Source organism: Meleagris gallopavo, chromosome 1, assembly GCF_905368555.1.
Source record: "Meleagris gallopavo chromosome 1, MGAL_WU_HG_1.1, whole genome shotgun sequence".
Lineage (NCBI taxonomy): Eukaryota > Metazoa > Chordata > Aves > Galliformes > Phasianidae > Meleagris > Meleagris gallopavo.
In genome coordinates, this window is record NC_139404.1 from 192,592,315 (window position 1) to 192,614,008 (window position 21,694).

General features: G+C 51.3%; 3 protein-coding genes across 9 annotated transcripts; 1 reads left to right on the forward strand and 2 right to left on the reverse strand.

The window, feature by feature from the left end:
- Nucleotides 1-2: 2 nt before the first annotated feature.
- Nucleotides 3-4,341, reverse strand: DNAJB13 (DnaJ heat shock protein family (Hsp40) member B13). Of its 4 annotated transcripts, none has more exons than XR_014881205.1 (9): nt 4,183-4,341; nt 3,947-4,050; nt 2,612-2,773; nt 2,101-2,258; nt 1,842-1,955; nt 1,241-1,354; nt 950-1,026; nt 289-496; nt 3-146 (listed from the first exon to the last, which is right to left on the reverse strand). XR_014881205.1 is itself a non-coding variant. In XM_085216630.1 (9 exons), the coding sequence occupies exons 1-8, from the start codon at nt 4,248-4,250 to the stop codon at nt 343-345; spliced, it is 951 nt and encodes a 316-aa protein (XP_085072756.1). In that variant the 5' UTR covers nt 4,251-4,341; the 3' UTR covers nt 3-146; nt 298-342. The 4 variants fall into 4 exon arrangements, 2 of the variants coding, with proteins under 2 accessions (XP_085072756.1, XP_085072757.1); XR_014881206.1 differs by having other exon boundaries at nt 4,140-4,324; XM_085216630.1 differs by having other exon boundaries at nt 298-496.
- Nucleotides 4,342-4,459: 118 nt separating this feature from the next.
- Nucleotides 4,460-19,196, reverse strand: PAAF1 (proteasomal ATPase associated factor 1). Of its 2 annotated transcripts, XR_014881204.1 has the most exons (13): nt 19,080-19,196; nt 18,957-18,997; nt 17,376-17,479; nt 16,755-16,844; nt 12,672-12,770; nt 11,924-12,074; nt 9,658-9,852; nt 9,265-9,356; nt 8,040-8,155; nt 7,472-7,554; nt 7,002-7,084; nt 6,598-6,758; nt 4,460-4,733 (listed from the first exon to the last, which is right to left on the reverse strand). XR_014881204.1 is itself a non-coding variant. In XM_003203602.5 (12 exons), the coding sequence occupies exons 1-12, from the start codon at nt 19,124-19,126 to the stop codon at nt 4,656-4,658; spliced, it is 1,179 nt and encodes a 392-aa protein (XP_003203650.1). In that variant the 5' UTR covers nt 19,127-19,196; the 3' UTR covers nt 4,460-4,655. The 2 variants fall into 2 exon arrangements, 1 of the variants encoding a protein (XP_003203650.1); XM_003203602.5 differs by lacking the exon at nt 6,598-6,758.
- On the forward strand, nt 19,151-20,507 carry COA4 (cytochrome c oxidase assembly factor 4 homolog). Of its 3 annotated transcripts, none has more exons than XM_010706299.4 (2): nt 19,151-19,299; nt 20,023-20,507. In XM_010706299.4, the coding sequence occupies exon 2, from the start codon at nt 20,045-20,047 to the stop codon at nt 20,300-20,302; it is 258 nt and encodes an 85-aa protein (XP_010704601.1). In that variant the 5' UTR covers nt 19,151-19,299; nt 20,023-20,044; the 3' UTR covers nt 20,303-20,507. The 3 variants fall into 3 exon arrangements, with proteins under 3 accessions (XP_010704601.1, XP_010704600.1, XP_019468009.1); XM_010706298.4 differs by lacking the exon at nt 19,151-19,299 and adding an exon at nt 19,302-19,435; XM_019612464.3 differs by lacking the exon at nt 19,151-19,299 and adding an exon at nt 19,489-19,799.
- The last annotated feature ends 1,187 nt before the right edge of the window (nt 20,508-21,694 follow it).

A 21,694-nucleotide genomic window follows, 5' to 3' on the forward strand; every position in this document is an offset into this window, starting at 1 on the left:
ACTTGGGATTCCGTCACCTTATTTTTATTACAGGAGAGGGTGAGGTTTTTCTCCTGGTCCGGAGGTGCAGTTGGGTTACAAACCTCGTGGTCTTTTCCTCAGTGATTCTGGTCTTGCAGAGGGGAGCAGCCCAAAACTGGGGAATGCTGCAGTGCAGAAGGAAGGAAGGAGGGCAGCAATCGGTGCACCAAAACACGAGGGGAGCAGAGCCAGGGTGGTGGGAGCAGTCCCAACAGCGTTCTGTGAACGGATGGGGTCCTGGCACTGGGGGAAATCCCCCATTTTTACCTCACTCACAGTGCTGGCAGCCTCGCTGGGAGGAAAGCAGGAGGCTGACAGCTCCTAGGACAGCAGCGCACTCCTCAGGAGCATCTTCTTGTTGGGCGTGAGGCGTGTGGGGAAGCAGACATTGAAGTGGATGAGGAGGTCACCTCTACGCCGCGGGTCCTTGAGCAGAGGCATCCCCTCCCCAGGCACCACTTTGCAGTACGTGGGGCTGCAAAGCGAGACAGGGCTGAGAAGGGTGGTGAGATGCTCCTGTCCCCAGATGGGGGAGACGGGGCCCCACTGAGGTGCAAAGAGCATCTCCTGCCAGCACGGCCCCACACAGTGCCCTGCGTGCCCATGTGAGGTTTCTGAAGGCAGATTTGCTCCCACCCAACGCCAGCCCATCCTGCCCTTTCCTCCTCTTGTCCTCACATTCCTTAACCTGGAGGCAACGCCGCGCCATCCAGCTCTCACCTCCCCATTTTTGCCTCTCCAAGCACCCTCAGGGTGAGCAGAGCACAGCGGGGCTCTGCCTGCAGGTCGGGAATCCCCACCCTGCTCCCAAAGCTCTTGGAGCACCCAAGAACCCAAGCAGAGCAGCCGGCAGCCTGCAGGGTTTCCTCCCACAGCACTCATTCGCCTGCAGCTCTGCACCACCTCCCGCCCCCAGCCCTCTGCTCACTGCACGATGTCATTGATGGGGATGCTCAGCAGCCGCCCGTCCAGCGTCCTCACATCCACCGTGCAGCCAATCAGTGCCTGCAGACACAGGGCAGGACCCCGAGCTGCAGCTGTGGCCACACAGGGACCCCTGTCCTTAACCATGAGAGCAGCGGGGCGGCCAAGGAGGACAACTCCCATACACCAAAGGGGCCGAGGCCTCGAACCCAGCAGTGTCCTCCTTCTCTGCATGTTTTGCTGCTGCTGGCTGAAGGCAAATGGCAGCTGGATATCCCCTGCCTCTGACCCTCACCTTTCCCAGAGGGATATTGGCCACGTAAATGAGGTCGTTGTTGGTTCTTTTAAACCTCGGGTGAGGTTTCTCTTGGATAACAAAGGTGATGTCGCCTGGAATGATGTTTGGGCCCTAAAAAGGGGAAAAAAAAGAGATCTGGGAATGGTTTGGGTACACCGTTTTAGAGAGGGGAAGGAGGCACCAATAGCTGCACCTTTGTTGATGGCATGTAAGAAAAGAGTTTTTTCTTCATTTAGGGCAAAAAAGCCAACAGTGTGTTTTAGCAAAGTTAAGCCAAAGGAAACCAGAGTGAGTTCTGCAAACATGAGGGCACACAGAACAGCACCTCTTTCTGTTATTCTGACCCCAAGATAAAGGCAGAAGGGGCTCCTTTCCTTCTGATTCTGAGCACAGCAGCACGGCCGCACTCCTGAGGAATCTGTCACTTCCCTGGGTCAGTGCTAAGGGCACAGCACAGCCACGCGTCCACACAGGAGCAGTGGCAGAACAACCACCCTGAGCTCCCACTGCTGGGACATGGCAGAAACAGGAAACCTGTGAAGAACACAGAGCTGTGCCTGAGGAAATCCAGCCCAGGACTTCAGGCCACGGTGGTTACCTGGTCTCCTTCCTTCTCAAACGTGACCCTGGTGCCTTGCTTCCACCCCGGCTGCACATCGATGATCAGGATCTTGTCCCTGATGGTGCTCGTTTGGCCGTCTTCGTTCATCACCTGCAGGGGGGATGAGCTCAGGGGTAGAGCAGGGGAACCTCTGCTGTCAGAACAGCTCCAGGCTGGGCTGGATGCACCCTGGGCAGTGTGATCTGGTGTGGGGAAGGAGTCCTCACCCTGCTTGGCACAAGCTTGCTGTCCTTACCCGACGGGAGATCTTTATCTTCTTGGTGCAGCCAAAGAAGAGATCTTCAAGGGAGACATGGAGGTCCCACACCATTGGGGGGTCCTGCTTCATCACACCTCTTCCTCGCAGCCCTCCAAAGGGCAGGGTCACCTCCAAGCCATCCTTGGTGAAGAACTCTGCATGGGGCAGCATGGGGGATGCAGGGCTCCAAACCCCAGTCCCAGGGAGAAAGAGAGAACAAAACTTCCAGCAGAGAGGAGATAACAGGGAAATATTTCACACAGGGGGCAGTGAGACCCCAGAACTGCTGCCCAGAGCTGTGGGTGCCCCATTCCTGGAGGTGCCAGAGGCCACAGATGGGCTCTGGGCAGCCTGAGCTGGGGGCACCCAGCCCAAAAGAAGGGGTGGGGCTGAGGGGGGTTTGATGTCTGTTAGGAAAAAGCACTGAGACAGACCATGAAATTCGGGGTCTGGTGGTGAGCACAGCCCTAAAGGCTGCCCCAGGGATGGCAGCAAAGCATCCACCCACCTGCAAAGGGATTGTGTCCTCCAAAGAACTCCTTGAAGACTTTGTCGGGGTTGTTGTGGAACACATAACCAGCAGTCCAAGCATCCTCACCACCAGACTCCACAGGGATGCCACCTTTGAGACCTTCCTCACCAAACCTATCGTAGATGCCTCTCCTTACGGCTAGGGGACAAGGAGGGATTGGGAACAGCCATTTTACTGAGAGAAGGACGCCCTCAGAACAGCCCTGTGGAGTAGGATGTGGGGGTTCTGGTGGAGAAAAGCAGGACATGAGCCAGCAGTGTGCACTCGCAGCCCATAAGGCCAGCAGAGCTGCACCTACAGAGGGGGCAGTGGGCAGGGAGGGGATTGTTCCCCTCTGTCTGCCCTCATAAGGCCCCGTATGGAGCACTGCATTCAGGCATGGGGCCCCCAGCACAGGAGAGATGTGGGGCTGCGGGTCCAGAGGAGGGCATGGGGATGCTCAGAGGGTGGAGCACCTCTCTATGGAGACAGGCTGAGGGAGCTGGAGGTGTTCAGCCTGGAGAAGGGAAGACTGCGGGGAGACCTCACTGAGGCCTTCCAGTGCCTAAAGAGAGCTGATAAATAGGAGGGAGAGGGACTTTTCACACAATCTAATAGGGATAGGACAAAAGGGAATGGCTTTAAACTAAAAGACAGGCAACTAAGGTTAGACACGAAGAGGAAATGCTTTCCTCAGAGGATGGTGAGACCCCAGCACTGCTACCCAGAGCTGTGGGTGCCCATCCCTGGAGGCGACAAGGCCATGATGGGCCTTGGGCAGCCTGAGCTGGACAGGGGGAGTGGGGAGGGTGATGGCACCCAGTCCACATCAGAGGGTGGGGATGGAAGGGTTTTAACATCCCCTCTAACTTCAGTCATTCTGTGATCCTATGATTTTCTCCTGCTTCTCGTTATGGACGAAAGCCCCAGACCCAGGCTTTGCTTGGGCAGAGATGGGGAAGACAGGGCCCCTAAAGTGAGGATGTGTTGGATGTGAGCAGGGCTTGCCGCACTGCATGAATATTTACAAGGGTGGATAGTGATAGGACAAGGGGGGGATGGTTTTAAAGTGAGCCAGGGGAGGTTTAGGTTGGATGTGAGGAGGAAGTTTTTCATGCAGAGGGTGGTGAGGCAGTGGAACAGGTTGCCCAAGGAGGCTGTGGATGCCCCATCCCTGCAGGCATTCAAGGCCAGGCTGGATGTGGCTCTGGGCAGCCTGGGCTGCTGGTTGGGGACCTGCACACAGCAGGGGGTTGGAACTGGGTGAGCACTGTGCTCCTTTGCAACCCAGGCCATTCTATCACTCTATGCAGTTCAGCCCCCACGGCTTACGGTCGCTCAGCACATCGTAGGCTTCAGCCAGCAGCCGGAACCGCTCCCACGCCCACGGCTCCTTGCATTTCTGCGGGTGGTTCTCCAAGGCCAGCAGGCGGTACCTGCGGGGGGAGGAGCAGAGCGCGACCTGCAGCCCCCGCCAGGCCCGGTGGTGGATTGAGGCAGCCGGCTGCCCCGATCCCAGCCCCACCTTGTCCGCCCCTTTTCCCCACACGTCCCCGTCCCCCCCTCACGCCTTCTTAATGTCGGCATCCGTGGCGGTGTGGCTCAGCTCCAGCACGGCGTAGTAATCCTGCCCCATGGCTGCTCCGTCGCTATGGATACGCAGCAAGCGCGGAGTCACCACGGCAACGCGGCCAGGCCGCACTTCCGGCTGTTCGCCACACTTCCGGTTCCGACGGCGCGAGGCACGCCGGGAGCCGCGGCTCTTCCGGCGCCGCCATTTCCCGCCTCCGAGCCGACCCCCACGCGCCTTTTTGAGCTCAATGATGGCTTTTCCTCCACACGCGCTCTATGAAAGCTGCTTTATTTCAGCCCACAGCCACGGTTTAATCCCCAACCCCCACCCACCAACAGCAGTCACCCCCACGACAGATAAAAATCGGTTCTAATGGACAAAGCTGAGCAGCTGACACAGGGGAGGCAGTGGAAGCAGCCGCAGCCCTGCTCACAGCCCTCACAGCCACGCTGTGCACAGCCCCCACCACTACAGGTCGCCCAGTTGGTACCGCCGCACCACCCCGTCCCTGCAGCACGTGTAGATCTGCTTCTCCCACGCAGCAACCTAGAAAATGGGGAAAAATGCAATAAACCAACAGAGCAGGGGGGAGTACAGCAGCTCTCGTGGTACGGGGTGGGGAAAAGCAGAGGAAGCCAACAGCTTTGCCGCTGTGCTGAGAAGCACCCACACATCTAAAAGATACACGGACCAATTTATGTTTTCTCCCTGAAAATTCATAGAATGGCTTGGGTTGTAAAGGAGCACAGTGCTCATCCAGTTCCAACCCCTGCTATGTGCAGGTCACCAACCAGCAGCCCAGGCTGCCCAGAACCACATCCAGCCTGGCCCTGAATGCCTGCAGGGATGGGGCATCCACAGCCTCCTTGGGCTTTTTGGAAAAATAGACCTTTTCTGTTAATCATTATCACCTGGGAGAAATATTCTCTTGTCCCTTTGGTACCTAACAGCTCACTGAAGGAAATTCACATATACAGAAAAGATGACGTGTTCTTTTTTGTGGGTTTATTTGCAGTCTAAGCAATGCACTGCTTTGTCCTTAGAACAGCCCTGACACCTGGCTCTGGCACTTCCAGAGATGGGGCATCTTTCAGAGTTGTTCTATGGGGGAACAGCAGGTGAGCATCTCCTGAAGCAGCAAGAGCTGCCAACTCATACAGAAGTGGGCCCACAAGAACCTAGTGAGGTTTAGTAACACCAAGTGCAGGGTGCTGCATCAGGTCAGGGCAATGCCAGATCTCCTTGAGAGCAGCCCTACGCAGAAGGACTTGGGGGTCCTGGGGGACGAGGAGCTGGACATGAGCCAGCAGTGTGCGCCTGCAGCCCGGAATGCAGCCAGCTGTGTTCTGGGCTGCATTAAAAAGGGGTGGCAGCAGGGACAGGGAGGTGATCGTCCCCCTCTGCTCGGCTCTTGTGAAGCCCCATCTGCAGCACTGCGTCCAGGTCTGGGGTCCCCAGCACAGGAAGGACATGGAGCTCTGGGAGCGGGTCCAGAGGAGGGCACTGAGATGGTCAGAGGGCTGGAGCAGCTCTGCTGTGAGGAAACGTTGAGGGAACTGGGATTGTTAGCTTGGAGAAGGGAAGGCTGCAGGGAGACCTGAGTGTGGCCTTCCAGTACTTGAATAAACAGGAAGGGGAACGGCTGTTTGTGAGGGTGGGTGGTGACAGGACAAGAAGAAATGGTTTTCAAGTGAGCTAGGAGAGGTTTAGGTTGGATATGAGGAGGAAGTTTTTCATGCAGAGGGTGGTGAGGCAGTGGAACAGGTTGCCCAAGGAGGCTGTGGATGCCCCATCCCTGCAGGCATCCAAGGCCAGGCTGGATGTGGCTCTGGGCAGCCTGGGCTGCTGGTTGGCGACCTGCACACAGCAGGGGGTTGGGACTGGATGAGCACTGTGCTCCTTTGCAACCCAGGCCATTCTATGATTCTACAGCTGTATGAAACTTGCTGAAGATTTCACTCTCATCTCAGAGGTGGGCAGGTAAATGCTCACATAAAGTGTCTGCTGATCTGAAGGGAAAAAAGGGTTTGGGTACTGCTGAATTGGATAGGACAAGAGGTCAAGGCCATTGCACCAGAGGAGGGGTCAGTTGGGTATTAGGAAACGTTCTCCAAAGAGTGGTGATGCACTGGCACAGACTGCCCAGGGAGTGGAGGAGTCACCATCCCTGGGGGTGTTCAAGAGCTGTGGGGATGTGGCACTGATGGATGTGGGCAGTGGGCATGGTGGGATGTGCTGGGGTTGGTAACCTTAGAGGTCTTTTCCAACCTTAATGATTTTATGATTCCCTGAATTCTGCAGGTCAAATTTCAGGCTCAGAATGACACTGCATGCTAAATTTGTGTTTATCAGCTCAGGAAAGGACTGTGAAGGGGGAACAACTTAAAACTAAGCTGATTTCCATCAGTACCGTGTGGTGCGGAGCCCAGGGAGCACAGCTCACTGTCCCCCATCTTTGTGGACACAGAACAGCTGAAGTACTTTTGTGGTCTCACATCATAAGGAGCCGAAGACAGGCAGCACTGTGCTGCCACTCCAATAAACTCCCAAGCACAGATCAATTCCAGCTTCCTTACAAGAAAGAAAAAAAAACATTCTGCCAGATCTACTCCACAACTAACTAACTTCTCTGTTTCAGTTCTACTCCTGCAAAGCGGAGATAATACCACAGAGAGACGCTGACAGCATTTGCTTATGCCAAACATTAAAAGAAAAACCTTGGGCAGCCAATTCCTGAGATAAATGCAACTGCCTGATGCTTGGCATCACCTTTCCCCAAGCACTCTACTTCAGTCAACACCCCATATTCCTTACCTTGTACACAGGGTCACAGTCTGCCTCTGTGAGGTCGATGACGTAATCGAGGTCTTGCTGAATGATAAAGCACGTTCCATCACCTATACAAGCAGAAAGAACACCAAGGAAGGAAGGAATATTGGGTGATGAGTAAAAACAGGCCACGTTCTTTCTATAAACAGCACTACAGGCCCAGCAGAAACGCCCAAGAAAAGGGAGACGTGCTGTGAGGACATGAGTGAGATGGGAAAAGGCTCTATTGATTCAGAAGCTCCTTGCAGGCCCTGTTCTGGGAGGGCACAAGAAAAATCACAAGGCAAAAAGCAACTACGTAATAGGAAGTTCCACTACATCACCTTTTTGCAATGGACACTTGGTCAAGCCTTCTTCTAGTGGCTTGGACATCCAATGCTTGTATATAAGAGAGGGCATAAAGAGCATAAAACTGCTCAGTCAATTCTAAAATCTGTACACAGCAATTGAGTTACCTTGGCTGGCAATGAATCCATCTCTGTACGGGAACAGAGAAAGCACTGGTGCTCCTGATCTGTGAATTATTTGGATTGGAGCACTGGAAAAAAAAGGAACAGGAAGAAGAAAAACATTATGGACAAATCAAAATCCATCCCAAAGTCTGAGTGCTGAAAGAAGAATGTGAAGTAGTGATTAAAAGATACATAAGGAGAACATTAAGACACAGGGATTATCCCTACCAAAACAGCCACAAGTTTGGAGCTTATCCTGCATGAAAGACTTCTCAGATTTTTCCATGCCAGGCTCCTCTGCCCTCACCCATCCATTTGGATGCTCCTTGCTCAGAGCTTGCCCTTCACCCCAACTAAAAGCCACCTCAGAGCAGCTCCTGCCAAAGCTGAATGGTCCTCAAGAGAAAGAAAAGACTGCAAGAAGCTCTTAAGCTCACAGTGCCATTGCCTGGGCTGTATCCACCTTCAGAAGAGGCAGTGTCTGCCAGAACCTTTGATTTGACTCTTCCTCAGAGGAAAACAACCACCCACAATTGCCATTCAGTACTTGCAGCCCCAGGCATGCACTCACTTGGTGTTTCTCACATCCAGCTGATAGATGTTCCCATCCTGAGTCCCTGCTAGGAAATAGGTACTTGAGAGGAATGTGCAGCAATTGAATGCATCAGATCCATCAAAGAGGAACACCTGGGAATATAAAAAACAGCAAGTGTCAGATCTCATAGATGTGCCAAAGCAGCCACAGGACAGACATGAATAGGAAGCCATTTACTCATGAAGTCAGTAAGAATGTTTCTGTGAGTCATGGAACAAACTTGCAAATCCAGAGGTAGGTCAATAACCTTCTCAACTCTGCTCCAAGATGTGTGGGAGAACAGTGCCCTAGAATCAGCTTTGCCAAATTAGCAAGGTTACTGCAATCAGTCAGTGCCCCTGGGGCACTCTGGAGAAGAGATCCATCACACCATGACAGGCAGACCAACACTGAGTTCAAACTTGTCTTCAGACACCCCTGGAGCAGCAAGACCAGATCTGCAAAGTAGGTTTATGAAGACTGCTCCCTCTCCATAGAGCCACAACTGTTGCTACAAGGCTGCAAATTAATACCAGCCAAGCCTTTAAGACCCCACTCACCAGCTTTGGTGAGTATCTGCTCCACTCAATTTTCACTCTCCACAAGGAATTAAACCTGCTATGCCAGAAGCTTGTGTCCTACAGCCCAGGAGAGTCTGTAGGATCTTCAGGACCTCAGACCCGCCAACTCCCTTCCCTTTGCTGGAGGGAAACGGGCTGGTGAACACCTCAGATCCCTTTACATGCTATTCAAAATAAAGAGCAATTTTACACCCCAGCTGCATGGCTGTGCATCCCCTGAGCAGGCTACAGGAAAGGACTGCTGGGAAAGCAGCAGCTCTGCAGACACAGCCTCAGTTCCTGCATTCTCAATGATTCCTACTGGCTGCTTTTTAGTTTGCCACATACCTGGGTGGAACACACGAGCAATTCTTACAACCCCCCATATATAAACCTACCCAGAAAAAAGGAGAGAAAGGATCTCTTTATTGTACTGGGCTTTAGTCTCTCTTTCAGTGAATGAATACAGGGGAGAACACTGCAACCTGGGACCCCATCCAAAGGCACTGCTCCCCAGAGGGCTGGATAGATAGCAACACATGAGCACATGGGAGTGCCACAGGACTCAGAGCACAAAACCAGTGCGTGTGCACGGTGCTGGTTCCCATCCCCTCCTGCAGAGGGGTATTTTGAAGCACTACTGATACTCTCAGCCTCCTTACCAGCTGCCTGCTCTGCAGCCCAACTCCTTGCAGCTTCTTGTCTTCTCGAGCCAGCAGCAGGATTTTCCCTTCTGTCCCAATCTCACGTTCACCTGAGAGGAAGACAAAAGTTAACTCAGGGAGTAAACTACAGAGAGACAATGCTCTGATGGTTGGGATCACAACTGCTGAACCCACAGCAACATCCCTCTTATGCAAAGCAGGCCAATAGCAAGCGAGACTGCAGTCTTAATCACCCAAGCTAGAAGATAAGGCTGAATTCCTCCACAGGGCTGTATTCTGGTGACCTAGTGAAGGCATACAGCAGCATGCCACGCTCTCTCAATTACACCTGCAGCACCAGCTGGCAAAACAAAGGGGAAATAAAGGTTGTCCTGTAAGAATGTTCCTTACTGGGGGCTTTTTCAGGCGTGCCCAGGTTCACTGAGTCATCAGCAGCGCCCACAGCGATGCCATTGATGGGAGAGCCACAGTCAGCAATGACACCCAAACAGGAGGATTTGCCACAGTCCCAGAGGCGTGCAGTGCCATCCCTGGAGCAGGAAAGGACATTTCTTCCCCGATCCACAATGGCTGTATCCAAAATACCTGCATCAAAGCAAAGGCCGTGTTCAGAGACAGCACAGAAGGCAAAGGCTGAGAAGAGCACACATTTCCCAAGGCAACCATGCACCCACCTACAAGCCCCAAGGCAATGACCACAGAGAAGTCCATGTGAAAAACACAGCTCCCAGTAGATCAGCATGGGAGCCATCACGCTGCACAAGGGTGGGATGCTACCAATAACATCACAGAATGGTTGAGGTTGGAAAGGATTTCTAGAAATCACCTGGTGAAACCCCCTAAACTATGGCCCTTTTCACCCTTTGTGAGCTGTCACTTGGAGCAGAACTGGGCAGTGACCTCCCACATCTCAGACTTAGCTGATACTGCAGCTCCTGCCAAGTTTCTACCTCCAAAGTTAACCTCTAACTGGGGCAGGAAGCTGTCTAGCTCAGCACTCCTACAGCACTGCCAACTACAGCTCTGGATAATCCCAAAAGCTGCACAGGGCAAGCAGTAGCTCTATTACCCAGCTGCAGTAACATCAAAAGAGCAGTCTTAGCAAATGCTAATGCCCCCTAGCCACTCCATTTTGAGTCTAGATTTGAAAAACAAAACAAAACAAAAAACATGACAGTGTTTTTCTGGAGGGGAACAGTCAGATGGTTAGAAGACTTAATTAATACTTTCTCTACAGAAGCAGTCATTAAACATCACAAACTGAAATAACAGGGGAAGCCTGAATCAGTGGAAGCCAAGCAGTTTGGGCTGGAGTTCTGAAGGTCAACCTTGGAGGCATCAGGAGCCAAACAGAGCTGTTCAGACCCAATGCCATCACATTGCCTGCCTTCCAGGACATTTATGTCAACCTGTTTTAAAGCCATGCAATTAGATCACATGAAAACAATAGCATGTTGAGTGCAAAACAAGTTAATCAGGCTTTCAGCAGGTGGCTGTGTTGCTTACACTCCTCAGCAAAGCACCTTGTGAGATGGGGAGAACAGGAGCCTGTGCAGAGCTGTGCTATTTGCTCAGGAAGGTGGGAATTTGAGCAGTGTTTTGAGCATCCTGTGCTGCATCTGCAGCTCACTTGGACTTGCTCATGTTCACCCAAGCATTCAAACTGGTAAATAGGAGTAAAACAGGAGCTTGCTTAAGCATCATGTATAAATTCAGATTGCTTCTGAATGAATGGTCTTGAAAACCAAATCTTTTTAGAGATTATGTCAAACAGAGGCTCTGTCCATAGAATCACTTGAGTTGGTAGGGATCTCTCAAGGCCATCTGGTCCAAATCCCTGCAGTGAACAGGGACACCTACATCTCCATCAGGTGCTCAGAGCCTGGTCCAGCCTGACCTTGTTGATCTCCAAGGATGGGAAACATTTCTGCCCAAAAGCTTGCTCTCAGAAGGCTTTCTGGGTGGCTCACCATCCATGTCTTGCAGTCCATTGGGAATAAAGTGTCAACTGGAAGAGTTTGTAGCAATCACAGCAAACAGCCCTCAAAGCACCACAGAAGGTGGACCAGGAATCCTCCATGAAAGTAATTTATTGTCATTTTCAGCAGCAAGATCATCAAGAGGAGCAGAGCTGAACATCTGAGAATGAACAAGCTTATTCCAGCCTCTACAAAGAAATCATCACTGAAGCATCCTTGCAGCTGCTCTTGCTGAGCATGGTGCTGAAAATGAGAGTGGCATCCTCAAGGCAGTAACTGCCCATTCACCTTCTGCACATCTCTTAAAGCTACTGCATGCTTTTCTAGGCAAAGGGAAAAAAAAAAAAAGGAAGAGGCTCTGGAGCAAGTGAAGGTAAGCATGATGAGCTGGGAACAAGCAGGAGGCACTTCTACTGCAGGTCAGAGCTCCACCTCTGGCACTCAGAACAGGCTGAGGGATTGTGTCTTCCCTCAGCTCATCAAGAGAAAGTTTCAGCTGTTTAACACAGCAACCACTGATCTTTTTATTCACATTCTGGGAGGCTGAAAAACTTCTGAGATCCAACACAAATGTACAGCACGAGGTGCAGCAGGCTGGGGACTGAACTTCAGCCCTTGAGTGCAATGCAATTACACACACAGCAGGTTAAGCATTTTAAAGGCTAAGTACTCTGTACCTCCTTTGTGACCTTTAAACGTTACTACGCAGCTGGCATCTTCTGCTGACCAGATCTTTAGCTGGGCATCCATTCCCCCACTCAGAACCACAAGGCCCGATGGGAAAAACCTGCAACAATTCACATCATACACATGGCCTTCCAATAGTCTCTGGAAAAACAAAGAACTACATGCTAGTTCCATTGTCATCACCCTCATGCCAAGCAATTTTTGAGCTATGACATTGGAGAGATGGGTGTTACCACGTGGGCAGAGGATTAAGCTCAGATCCTCTGGGTCTGCACTCCTGGAACAGATTTATCTGAATTCTAGGCAGGCAAAAAAGAGTGAGACACTTTGAGACTCACTCTGCTATGTGAATACTCACTGCAAAGCAAAGGAATTACATTTGTTTCTAATAACAGATTAAGTGTCATGGGCAGTTTCTCCTCCTCTTCTCTACCACAGAATAAAGCAGTGCCTGCACCACGCAGGCTAGGAGCTGTCAGTTCCCTCCAGCACTCCAGCTGTAACTCCTCATCTCCGAGCTCTCATCACACTGATGAGCATTCTTTCTTTTCAGAGCAGTTGTGCTTTTCAACAGACACAACAGAAAAACCTCTATGATGTACAGATTCCCATTAGCTTTTCAGTCAAGAACCAGACACTTGCCTGCTCACAGCATGCAGACAGCCTGCCCCAGGTCGTAGCTGAACCACACTGCAATGTCAGAGACAACACAACACCAAACAAAGCTGCTGCTCTTACTCTTATTTCTCCATTTGCAGCCTGCCAGATCTTCATGGTCCCATCTGTGCTGGTAGACACACCAAGGCCTCCACCACTGGAAATATCCAGACAGGTAATCTGCAGGAGGGACAAACCACACAGTATTTTAGCTTTAGGTGATTCTGTACATAGCAATTCCTGCTCAAGAATGTACAACTCCACAGGAGATGTGCTAAGTACACCATCCAGCACAATTATCTCACCGAGACAGATTGCTTAATTCTTTAAAACAACTGGAAGTGCCCATGCATTCAGCTAAAGATTTCAGCTTGGTAACAGACCCCCTAACATTTAACATCCTTAAGCTCACTGATTTTGTCTCCTCAACCTCTCAATACATTTTGAGCTGTTAACTATGCCTTTACATGAAGAGAGGATAATGAGATGAACAGGTTGCCCAAGGAGGCTGTGGATGCCCCATCCCTACAGGCACTCAAGGCCAGGCTGGATGTGGCTCTGGGCAGCCTGGGCTGCTGGTTGGTGACCTGCACACAGCAGGGGGTTGAAACAAGCTGATCATTGTGTTCCTTTGCAACCCAGGCCATTCTATGATGAGACGAGCTGAGGGACTAGAAGCTGGCACAAAGCACCCCAGATTTCTTCTAATTGCCACCAACCAGACATAAGAATTGTTATTCTCTGCTTGTTTCACTGCAGAGATGTGCAAAGCAGGGAGGAAAGCAATGCTGAGTCAGAGAGCTGCATGGAAAGCGGTTGGATTTTAGGCTCACTCCAGATGAAGCAGGAACTTGGATTTTCCCAGCAACTCTCATTTGCAGTTAAGCAATGAGCTAAGCTGCTCTGCACAACCCCAGATAACTGCATGCCCTGACTGCCCAGCCTGCAGACACTGCTTAAGATACCTATGGAGCCAAAGTTTCCCAAAACACTGAACTAAAACTGATTTGATGCAAGCAGGCTGTCTCCTCAGATGGGCTCTGTGACAGCAGGGTACAAACAACTGCATGCTCTGCGTTAACTCCAGCACACCTGAGTACCTTTGAAGAGAGTTAAACTCACACTCTTCTAAAAGGATCACCATTCCCACAATGAAAGACATTACTGCTGCCACTGAGAAAGGAAGATGTGTTGCAGTTGTGGATGAAGTGATGCAAGGTAACAGGTAAACTACACCTGAGATCATAGAATGGCCTGGGTTGGAAGGGACCTCAAAGATCATGAAGCTCCAACCCTCCCCACCACAGGCAGGGCCACCAACCTCCACATTCCATAGCAGCCCAGGCTGCCCAGCTCCCTCAGCCTGTCTTTGTAGGGAGGTGCTGCAGCCTCTGCTCATCTTTGTGGCTCCTCTGGACCCTCTCCAACAGCTCCCTGTCCTTCTTGTCCTGGGGGCTCCAGACCTGGACGCAGTGCTGCAGATGGGGCCTCACAAGAGCAGAGCAGAGAGGGACAATCCCCTCCCTGTCCCTGCTGGCCACCCCTCTGCTGATGGAGCCCAGGATCCCATTTGCTTTCTGAGCTGCAGGAGCACACTGCAAAATAGAGGTTTCCAATATACTGCAGCAATAAAAGGCAGAAAAAACACCTGGATTTTGTTAGAGCAAGGGTTAATGCCAGCACTGCATCCTGCTGGAAGAACGCTGCCTTCTCTTACAAGAATTGGAGGCTGTTGGATTCACACTGCATTATTTTCAAAACCTTCCAAGTGATTCTATTTGCACTCTGTGGATTAAAAGAAAGCACTGCAGTGGCAAAAGCCACCGACAGACACGAGAAACACCAATCCACCGTGAGAAGTCACACTGAGGAATGCAGACTGCAGTTCTTATGGCACCTTATTGCACGCATGCATCACCCAGAGTTTGTGCCTCCACTTTAAATAAAGCCAGCTTAGGAATTAAAACAGGAGTTAGAAGATATTGAAGGAAAAGGCAGTGCCTTAGCTATTTAAAAAGTCATTAAACACGTTTATTTACATATGGTTAACCTGGGTGATGCTTAATTTAACACAACAATCTGTGGCAATTTGCTCTCTGTTAAGAAAAAGCAGCCTGTGAAGGATGTTATACAGGAACAAAACGTCTCGCTGATGTATGACACTCACAGATGCTCAGGAGGGATACAGAAACAGGCAAGGGCAAGCATGAGCACTCAGAACAAGCAGCAGCAGGTAAGCAGGGCAACAGGAGGTGAGCTTTAAACTCATCTACACATTAATGGATATCGCTTCAGCTGCTGCCAGAGGAGCTCTGCAGCACAGCTGCAACCCATCACACCCCTCTGACAGCAGACTCAACACTTCTGCCTGCATTTCCATTTTGCTATGCTGTGAACGTTGACTGCATTTATCACACAAGAGGGCAGCTGGGAACTCTTCAGTAGCACAGAGCTTAGAAAAGTGATTCACCTCTGCCTCAGGAGCTGCCTCTGTGCCAAGCCTGGGCTCAGCACAGCCCCACTGCCTTTTAGAACAGCTGCAGAGATGTGGAATTGCCTCTGTATCAAAACACATCTTGATTTATATTGCTGTTGAGCTTCATTAACACAGACTTTGCTTTTCAGCATTTTCTGCTGAGTTTGTCACAACAATTTACTCAATAAATCATGAGTCAGGTGTACTACAACACTGGAAACCATCAGGGGCTCCCATTAGGCAGCTGGCTGTGTGTGCAGGCTGCAAGCTCCATCATTTCTTGGATCATTTCCCTCTTGGGGTGAAGCATTCAGCAAATGCACAGACCACTGCCCAGCAAAGCCAAGGTATGCCTTCCTCCACAGTACAGAAAGGAAATTTCAGGTCCAAGTTGGCTGCTCTGTATCAGGGAGGAGCTGTGCTTCTTGCACCTCCAGACTGCGCAGGTACAAGAAAGAGGATTGCTTAATAAAACAAGCAGGTCTTATCAAAGTAAGTGGCAAGTTCATGAATATATACTTTAAAATACAAGTTGTCCTTTTGTAGTCTGTGAATTCCCAACCAGATTAAGAAGAATGCACGCAACATTCAATTCCTGGCTGCTCCGCTGACCCTGCAAATGGAAGCTCAGTGCAGCTGTCTTATGGCAAGCATCACAGACAGCTTTCTTGAATGACAGCAAACAGGCAGTGCAAAGCAGGAGCAGATTTAATCAAAGATGAAGAGCTCTGTGCACAGAGCCTCTTTTGTCTTGTGGGTTGTTTTTTTTTAGATGTACTAATTCATCTATCTTACGACTTCACAGTGGAATCCACCACGGAACAGAATATGAGCAGATTAGAGCACTTGCAAGAAAGTGGTTAAAAGCAAAGCGACAACTAGAAGAGGAAATGTTCCAAGAAGGCCATGTCTGGTCTCTGTGGCACTGAGAAATTCAAGTTCTTTGTGATCAACAGGAAAAAACAAAACAAAAGTGTACCTACCAGCAGCAATGCCTTCTCCAAACTCACTTAATACCTGCAGCTCCATAACACCAAGTTCTGGTATCCACTGCTCTGAGCATTCAGCCATGCTCTGTCCTGGGAAGCCAGACTTCCCAGAGCACCCTCATAAACCCCAGCCCAATTCCTCTCACATCCCTGTGGTTCTTTTAGCTGTCACCCTCAGACTCCTCTACAACTACTCCTCTACTACACCCTCTTGCAGGGAACAGTAAATATATACATACTCCAGTGCTCACCTCAAAACTTTAATATGAAAAAAATCATACGAAATAAGCTAGGAAATACAGGGAAATCAGGAAATTGCTTGGATCTTTTAATTTATTTATTATCAAAAGAGAAAACAAAGTCAGACCCAAATATTACCCAGTCCCACTTAAGCATCCAGTTTCTTACAACTGTTACAAGGCAATTTGAACTTCAGGAACCTCCAGGACTATAACAGCACAAATAGCCATGAAATAGAACAGATTAGTTTTAGAGATACATGCAAGCATCTATAGAATCTTGGACTTCTTTCTGTGCGTGAAGCTTAACTAGGATTGTTGCTGTTATTTATAAGGCCTGATGTGGTTTACTAACCAGTTTATACACAAAGTTATCACTTGACCAGGAACAGAGCAGGCAGATGCATCATGAAAGCATTCAGTCACTGCCATTTATTTCTTACTTAGCAAGGTTACTTACACTTTTCTGATGAATCCTGGAAAAAGTTGTGTATGGTGCCAAGAATTTGGTGGACACATTCTCATGAGGACAAGAAACAAGAATACTTTTCTAGGGGAGAAAAACAGAAGTGCTGTTAGTCCTTCTGAAACACTTGTAAACACCTGAGGCACAAACAACTTACAGCCACTGGTGATGAGAGAAGCAGAGAAATACTACCACATCAACTTCAACCTTTGAAAAGAACTCCAAGATCCCCAAGCCCAACCCCAGCCCACCCCCACCATGCCCACGTCTCTTAGTGCCACCCCCCACGACTTTGGAACACCTCCAGAGGTGGTAACTTCACCACATCCTAGGCAGCCTGTGCTGGATGTGCATTACAACATTTTCAAAGCCGAATTTTTTTTCCTCCTTTTCAATCTGAGCCACTCCTAGTGCAACTTGAAGCCATCAGCTCTCATCCTACCGCTGTCACCTGGGAGAAGAGCTCAACCACACCTCACTACAACCTCCAGAGACACCTGAGCACTGCACAAAGGGAGACCCAGGTGACAGCTACTATTTCAGCTGCACTAAGGCTATGGCCCCTTCACCTGTGGAAAGCAGTTACTAACCCCACATTTCCCCCAGCCCTGTCACCTTGGTGACTTCGCCGACCACAAAGCCCTCAGAGGCAGCGATGTCAGGGACGCCCTCGGTGCTGAGCCCACGGCGGGTCAGGCTGCCATACAGCGTGGGCTTCCCTGCAGACACAGCAGCCATCAGCTCACCCTCCTCATGTTTAACCCACAGGGTTCATCCCTGAACTACCTTCAACCATCTTCTTAGCCTGCCCACAGACTATCCTCACACCCTCCTAACCATCCCCCCAACAAACCATTCTGATTCCCCCTTCCTAACCCACAGCCCTCTGCCTTCTACCCCCAAAACCACCCTCACCACTTCCTAACACACTGGAACAGGTTGTTCAAGGAGGTTGTAGAGGCATTCAAGGCCAGGCTGGATATGGTTCTGGACAGCCTGGGCTGCTGGTTGGTGACCCTGCACACAAGCAAGGTGTTGGAACTGGATGAGCACTGTGCTCCTTTGCAACCCAGGTCATTCTATCATGATTCTATGACTCTTCTAAACTGTCCTCACCCTCTCCTCCTAACTCATGGAGCTTCCCCAAGCTGTCATCACTCCATTCATCCTAACTCACAATCTCCTCTCATATCATCCTCACCACCCACCCAACCCACAGGCATCTCTCAAACCATCCTAACCTACGGGGTGCCCCAAGCCATTCTCACCCCTCCGCTTAACCCACAGCATCCCCCCACAAACCTTCAATCCTTTCCTAACCTATAGTGCCTCCTGCAAAACCACCTCTACTCCCTCCTTCTAACACACAAACCTCCCCTAAAGCATCCTCACCCTCTCCTAACCCAGTATCTATCCAAAACTATCTTCACTCCTCTCCTAATCCATAGGCACCCTCCAAAAACATTCCCATCTTCTCTTATCATCTCCTTAAACTCTCTTAAACTGTCCCCCATCAAGTTATTCTCACCCCTCTTCCTAATCCACAGACTATTCCCACTCCTCAAACCATCCTCACCCTGTCCTTATCCCCAGACTACTCCCAAAACTGACCTCAGCACCTCAAACTATTCTCACTTCCTCCTAACTCCCACCAAACCATCTTTACCCACCTCTTCCTAACCCACAAGGCCTCACCAAGCCATCCTCACACCCTCTTAACCTCATTTTCCTAAACCAAACCACTTTCATTCCCTCTTCTTAACCTACAGATTCATTTTTCTCTCCCCAAGACTCCCCTCACTTCCTACTCACAGCCCACCCCCAACCATCTTCATTTCCCCTTCCCAAAACCCCCAACCACCTTCACCCTAAAACTCTCCTCCCTCCATCTAACCCCCAGATTTCCCCAGAGCCATCCTAGTTTCTCTCCTAACTCACACCCCCTCCCAAAACCCCCTCCACTCTTCCCAATACCCCCTCAGCCTTCCTTATCCTCGTATCCCCTCCACAACCACCCTCAACCCCTCCCACCCCGACCCCACAGCTCCCAACAGGTCCCAGCCCCCGCAACCTGCGGGGTCATTTCCCCTTAAATGCTTTCCCCAACCCCTGGCCACCACGTCACCCTTCAGCTCCCACCCCCCTCACCCGCACCACCCCCACCCAGGCGCACCACAGGTCGCCCTCAGCGCTCACCCGGGCTGCGGCAGCTCAGCCAAGCCTCGCCTTCATCCCTCCTGCGGAGAGAAAGACCGGCAGTGACCGCGGGGCCGGGAGAAGGAGATTGGGGCTGGAAAGGGACCGAGATGCAGCTCCCACCTCAGCGCCTGACTCCAGTCGCTCTGGATCCGCAGCGTCGCCGCCATCTTGACACTGCACCTCCTTCCTCTTCCGCCTTCCTCTTTCCCGTCAGCCCTTACGCGGGGCGGAAGCGGAAGGTCCAGGCGCCCTCCAATGAGCGAGCGTCTCGCGACTTCTCCCCGCCCCGGAAGTGTCTACGCGGAAGTGAGCCTTAAAGGGGCCTCGCGGAGTTACAGGGGTATGGAGGGAGCTAAACGCCTATAGGGGATATTGGGGGAGGGAGGGTCTGGGGGCGCATAGGAGGTGATGAGCTCTCTGGAGGTTGTATAGGGGCACTCATACGGGTTTGGGATGCGCTGGGTGCCCAGGGAGGGGTACGTGCGGGGTGTTGGGTGGTCTGGGGGGTCGTATGGGGGGTAGTGGGTGATGTGGAGGACAGCTGAGCACCCATGGGCGCGTGGGGTGAGCTGGGGGGCACATAGGGGTGCTGAGTATTCGTAGGGGCATAGGAGGTTGTGAGTGTCCTTGAGGCACATGGGGAGGTACTGGGTTTTATGGGGGATACTGCGTGCTCTGGAGGGTGTATGGGGATTGCTGGGTACCCCTGGGGGCACGTGGGTGCTGTGGGGGTGCAGGGGGTTACTGGGTGCTCATAGAGGTATAGAAGGTGCTGGGTTCCAAGGGGGGGTGGTGCTGAGTACCCTAGATCTTACACGGGGCTGCTGAGCACTTATAAAGGTATGGGGAGGTTCTGGGTGCACTGGGTGCTCTGAGGGTTGCATGGGGATTTCCGGGTACCCATAGAGGTATGGGAGGTGCTGGGTGCCATGGGGATTGTATGGGGTGTACCCATAGGCTGGGGGGAAAGAAAGGTGGTGATTCTGTACCACCCAAAAAGAAGATGCCCCCAATCAGGGCAGTCATGGGAAGCAGCACCCTGATGTCTGCCATCACCCTCAAGCCCCACTCTAGGAACCGGAGCGATGGCAAAGCCTGGACATGCCTGGAGCCGTCCTAAATCGCAGGAGGAAGAGGAGGAGGACCCGGTGGAAGCCATGGTGTCACGGACGGGCTGTGCAGAGCAGCACTGGGCACTGCAGGAGTGCATGGCAGAGCAGCGGGACTGGCGGCGCTGCCAGGCTCAGGTCCAGGCCTTCCGGCAGTGCATGGCCCGGCAGCAGCGCCCACACCCTGACGAGCTGCACCCCAACCCACCCCAACGCTCCCCACATGGAGACTGAAGCCCCCAGGACTGAACCCCACACAGGGACACTGCACCAGGCACCCTGACACCTCTATCAGTCCCCCAGAGATGCGGGCTGTGCTGTGGGACACGTTTCCTGTTATTTTTCCTATTTTTTTTTTTTTTTTTTAAAGCAGATTGTTATCTTGTTTCAATCATCTTAATTTTAAGCCAGGAAATTAAATCTGATGGCATTTCTCCTAGCTGAAGAACTCATGTCTTTCTGCAAAGCACAGGGGGGATTGCTGCACTATGGCAGTACCATACAATAAAGGTTTAATCAATGAGGCAGCAGCCCAAAGCATCCCAAATTGGGCCACTCACACCAGGATTTCCACTCTGCCTTTCTCAAAGCTTTCAGTCTCTGGAGGGTGAGCTGCTCCCTTCTGGGAAGGCCCAAAAATATTTGGGGTGGGAGAAGAAGGGAGGTGAGGTGCAGCCCCCACTTAACCTCATGGCAAATAAGCTGTAAAAACGGATTCAAAATCTCTCTCTGTTTGGAAGGGAAACTTGAGATTTCTGTAGGTCTTCTACAGACCCCAGGTATAGCAGGGAAATGGCTCATTTCCTGATGAAATGTATCAGAAGATACAACTTTTCCTAATCTCAAGGCATCCAAAATAAGGCTGAAATTTGATTAGTGTACCTACCCAAAGGATGGCATGATCAGGTGGTCTCAGCCTAAATTAAAGCAGCTTTAGAATCACAGAATGGTTTGGGTTGGAAGGACCTTAAGGATCACCCAGTTCCAACCTCCCTGCCTTAGGCATTCAGAAATACAAGGAGCAGAGGAGAAACTTGGGTGCTGTAACCTCTTCTAATTCGTGTCCACATGGATACCTACAAGCAGCAGCTCCCTTCCCCTACAAAGACAGGCTGAGGGAGCTGGGCTTGTTCAGCCTGGAGAAGAGAAGCTGCGGGGTGACCTCAGTGCAGCCTTCAGTACCTAAAGGGAGCCTGCAGACAGGAGGGGAGTCAGCTCTTGGAAAGGGGAGATAACAGCAGGACAAGGGGAATGGTTGGAAGGTGAGGGAGGGCAGATTGAGGTTGGATGTGAGGGGGAAGTTGTTTGCTGTGAGAGTGGTGAGGTGCTGGAACAGCTGCCCAGAGAGGCTGTGGATTCCCGTCCATCCCTGGAGGTGTTCAAGGCCAGGTTGGATGGGGCTCTGGGCAGCCTGGGCTGCTGTGAGATGTGGAGGTTGGTGGCCCTGCCTGGGGTGGGGCGTTGGAGCTTCGTGATCCTTGAGCTCCCTTTCAACCCAAACCATTCTGTGATTCTGTTTTGCAGGAGCAGCCAAACTCTGATCCCACATTTCAGCACTGCTATGCACAGAGCCAGGGCTGGGGGAAGGAGCAGACATGGTCTGGAGCTCAGTGCTAGCAGGGATGA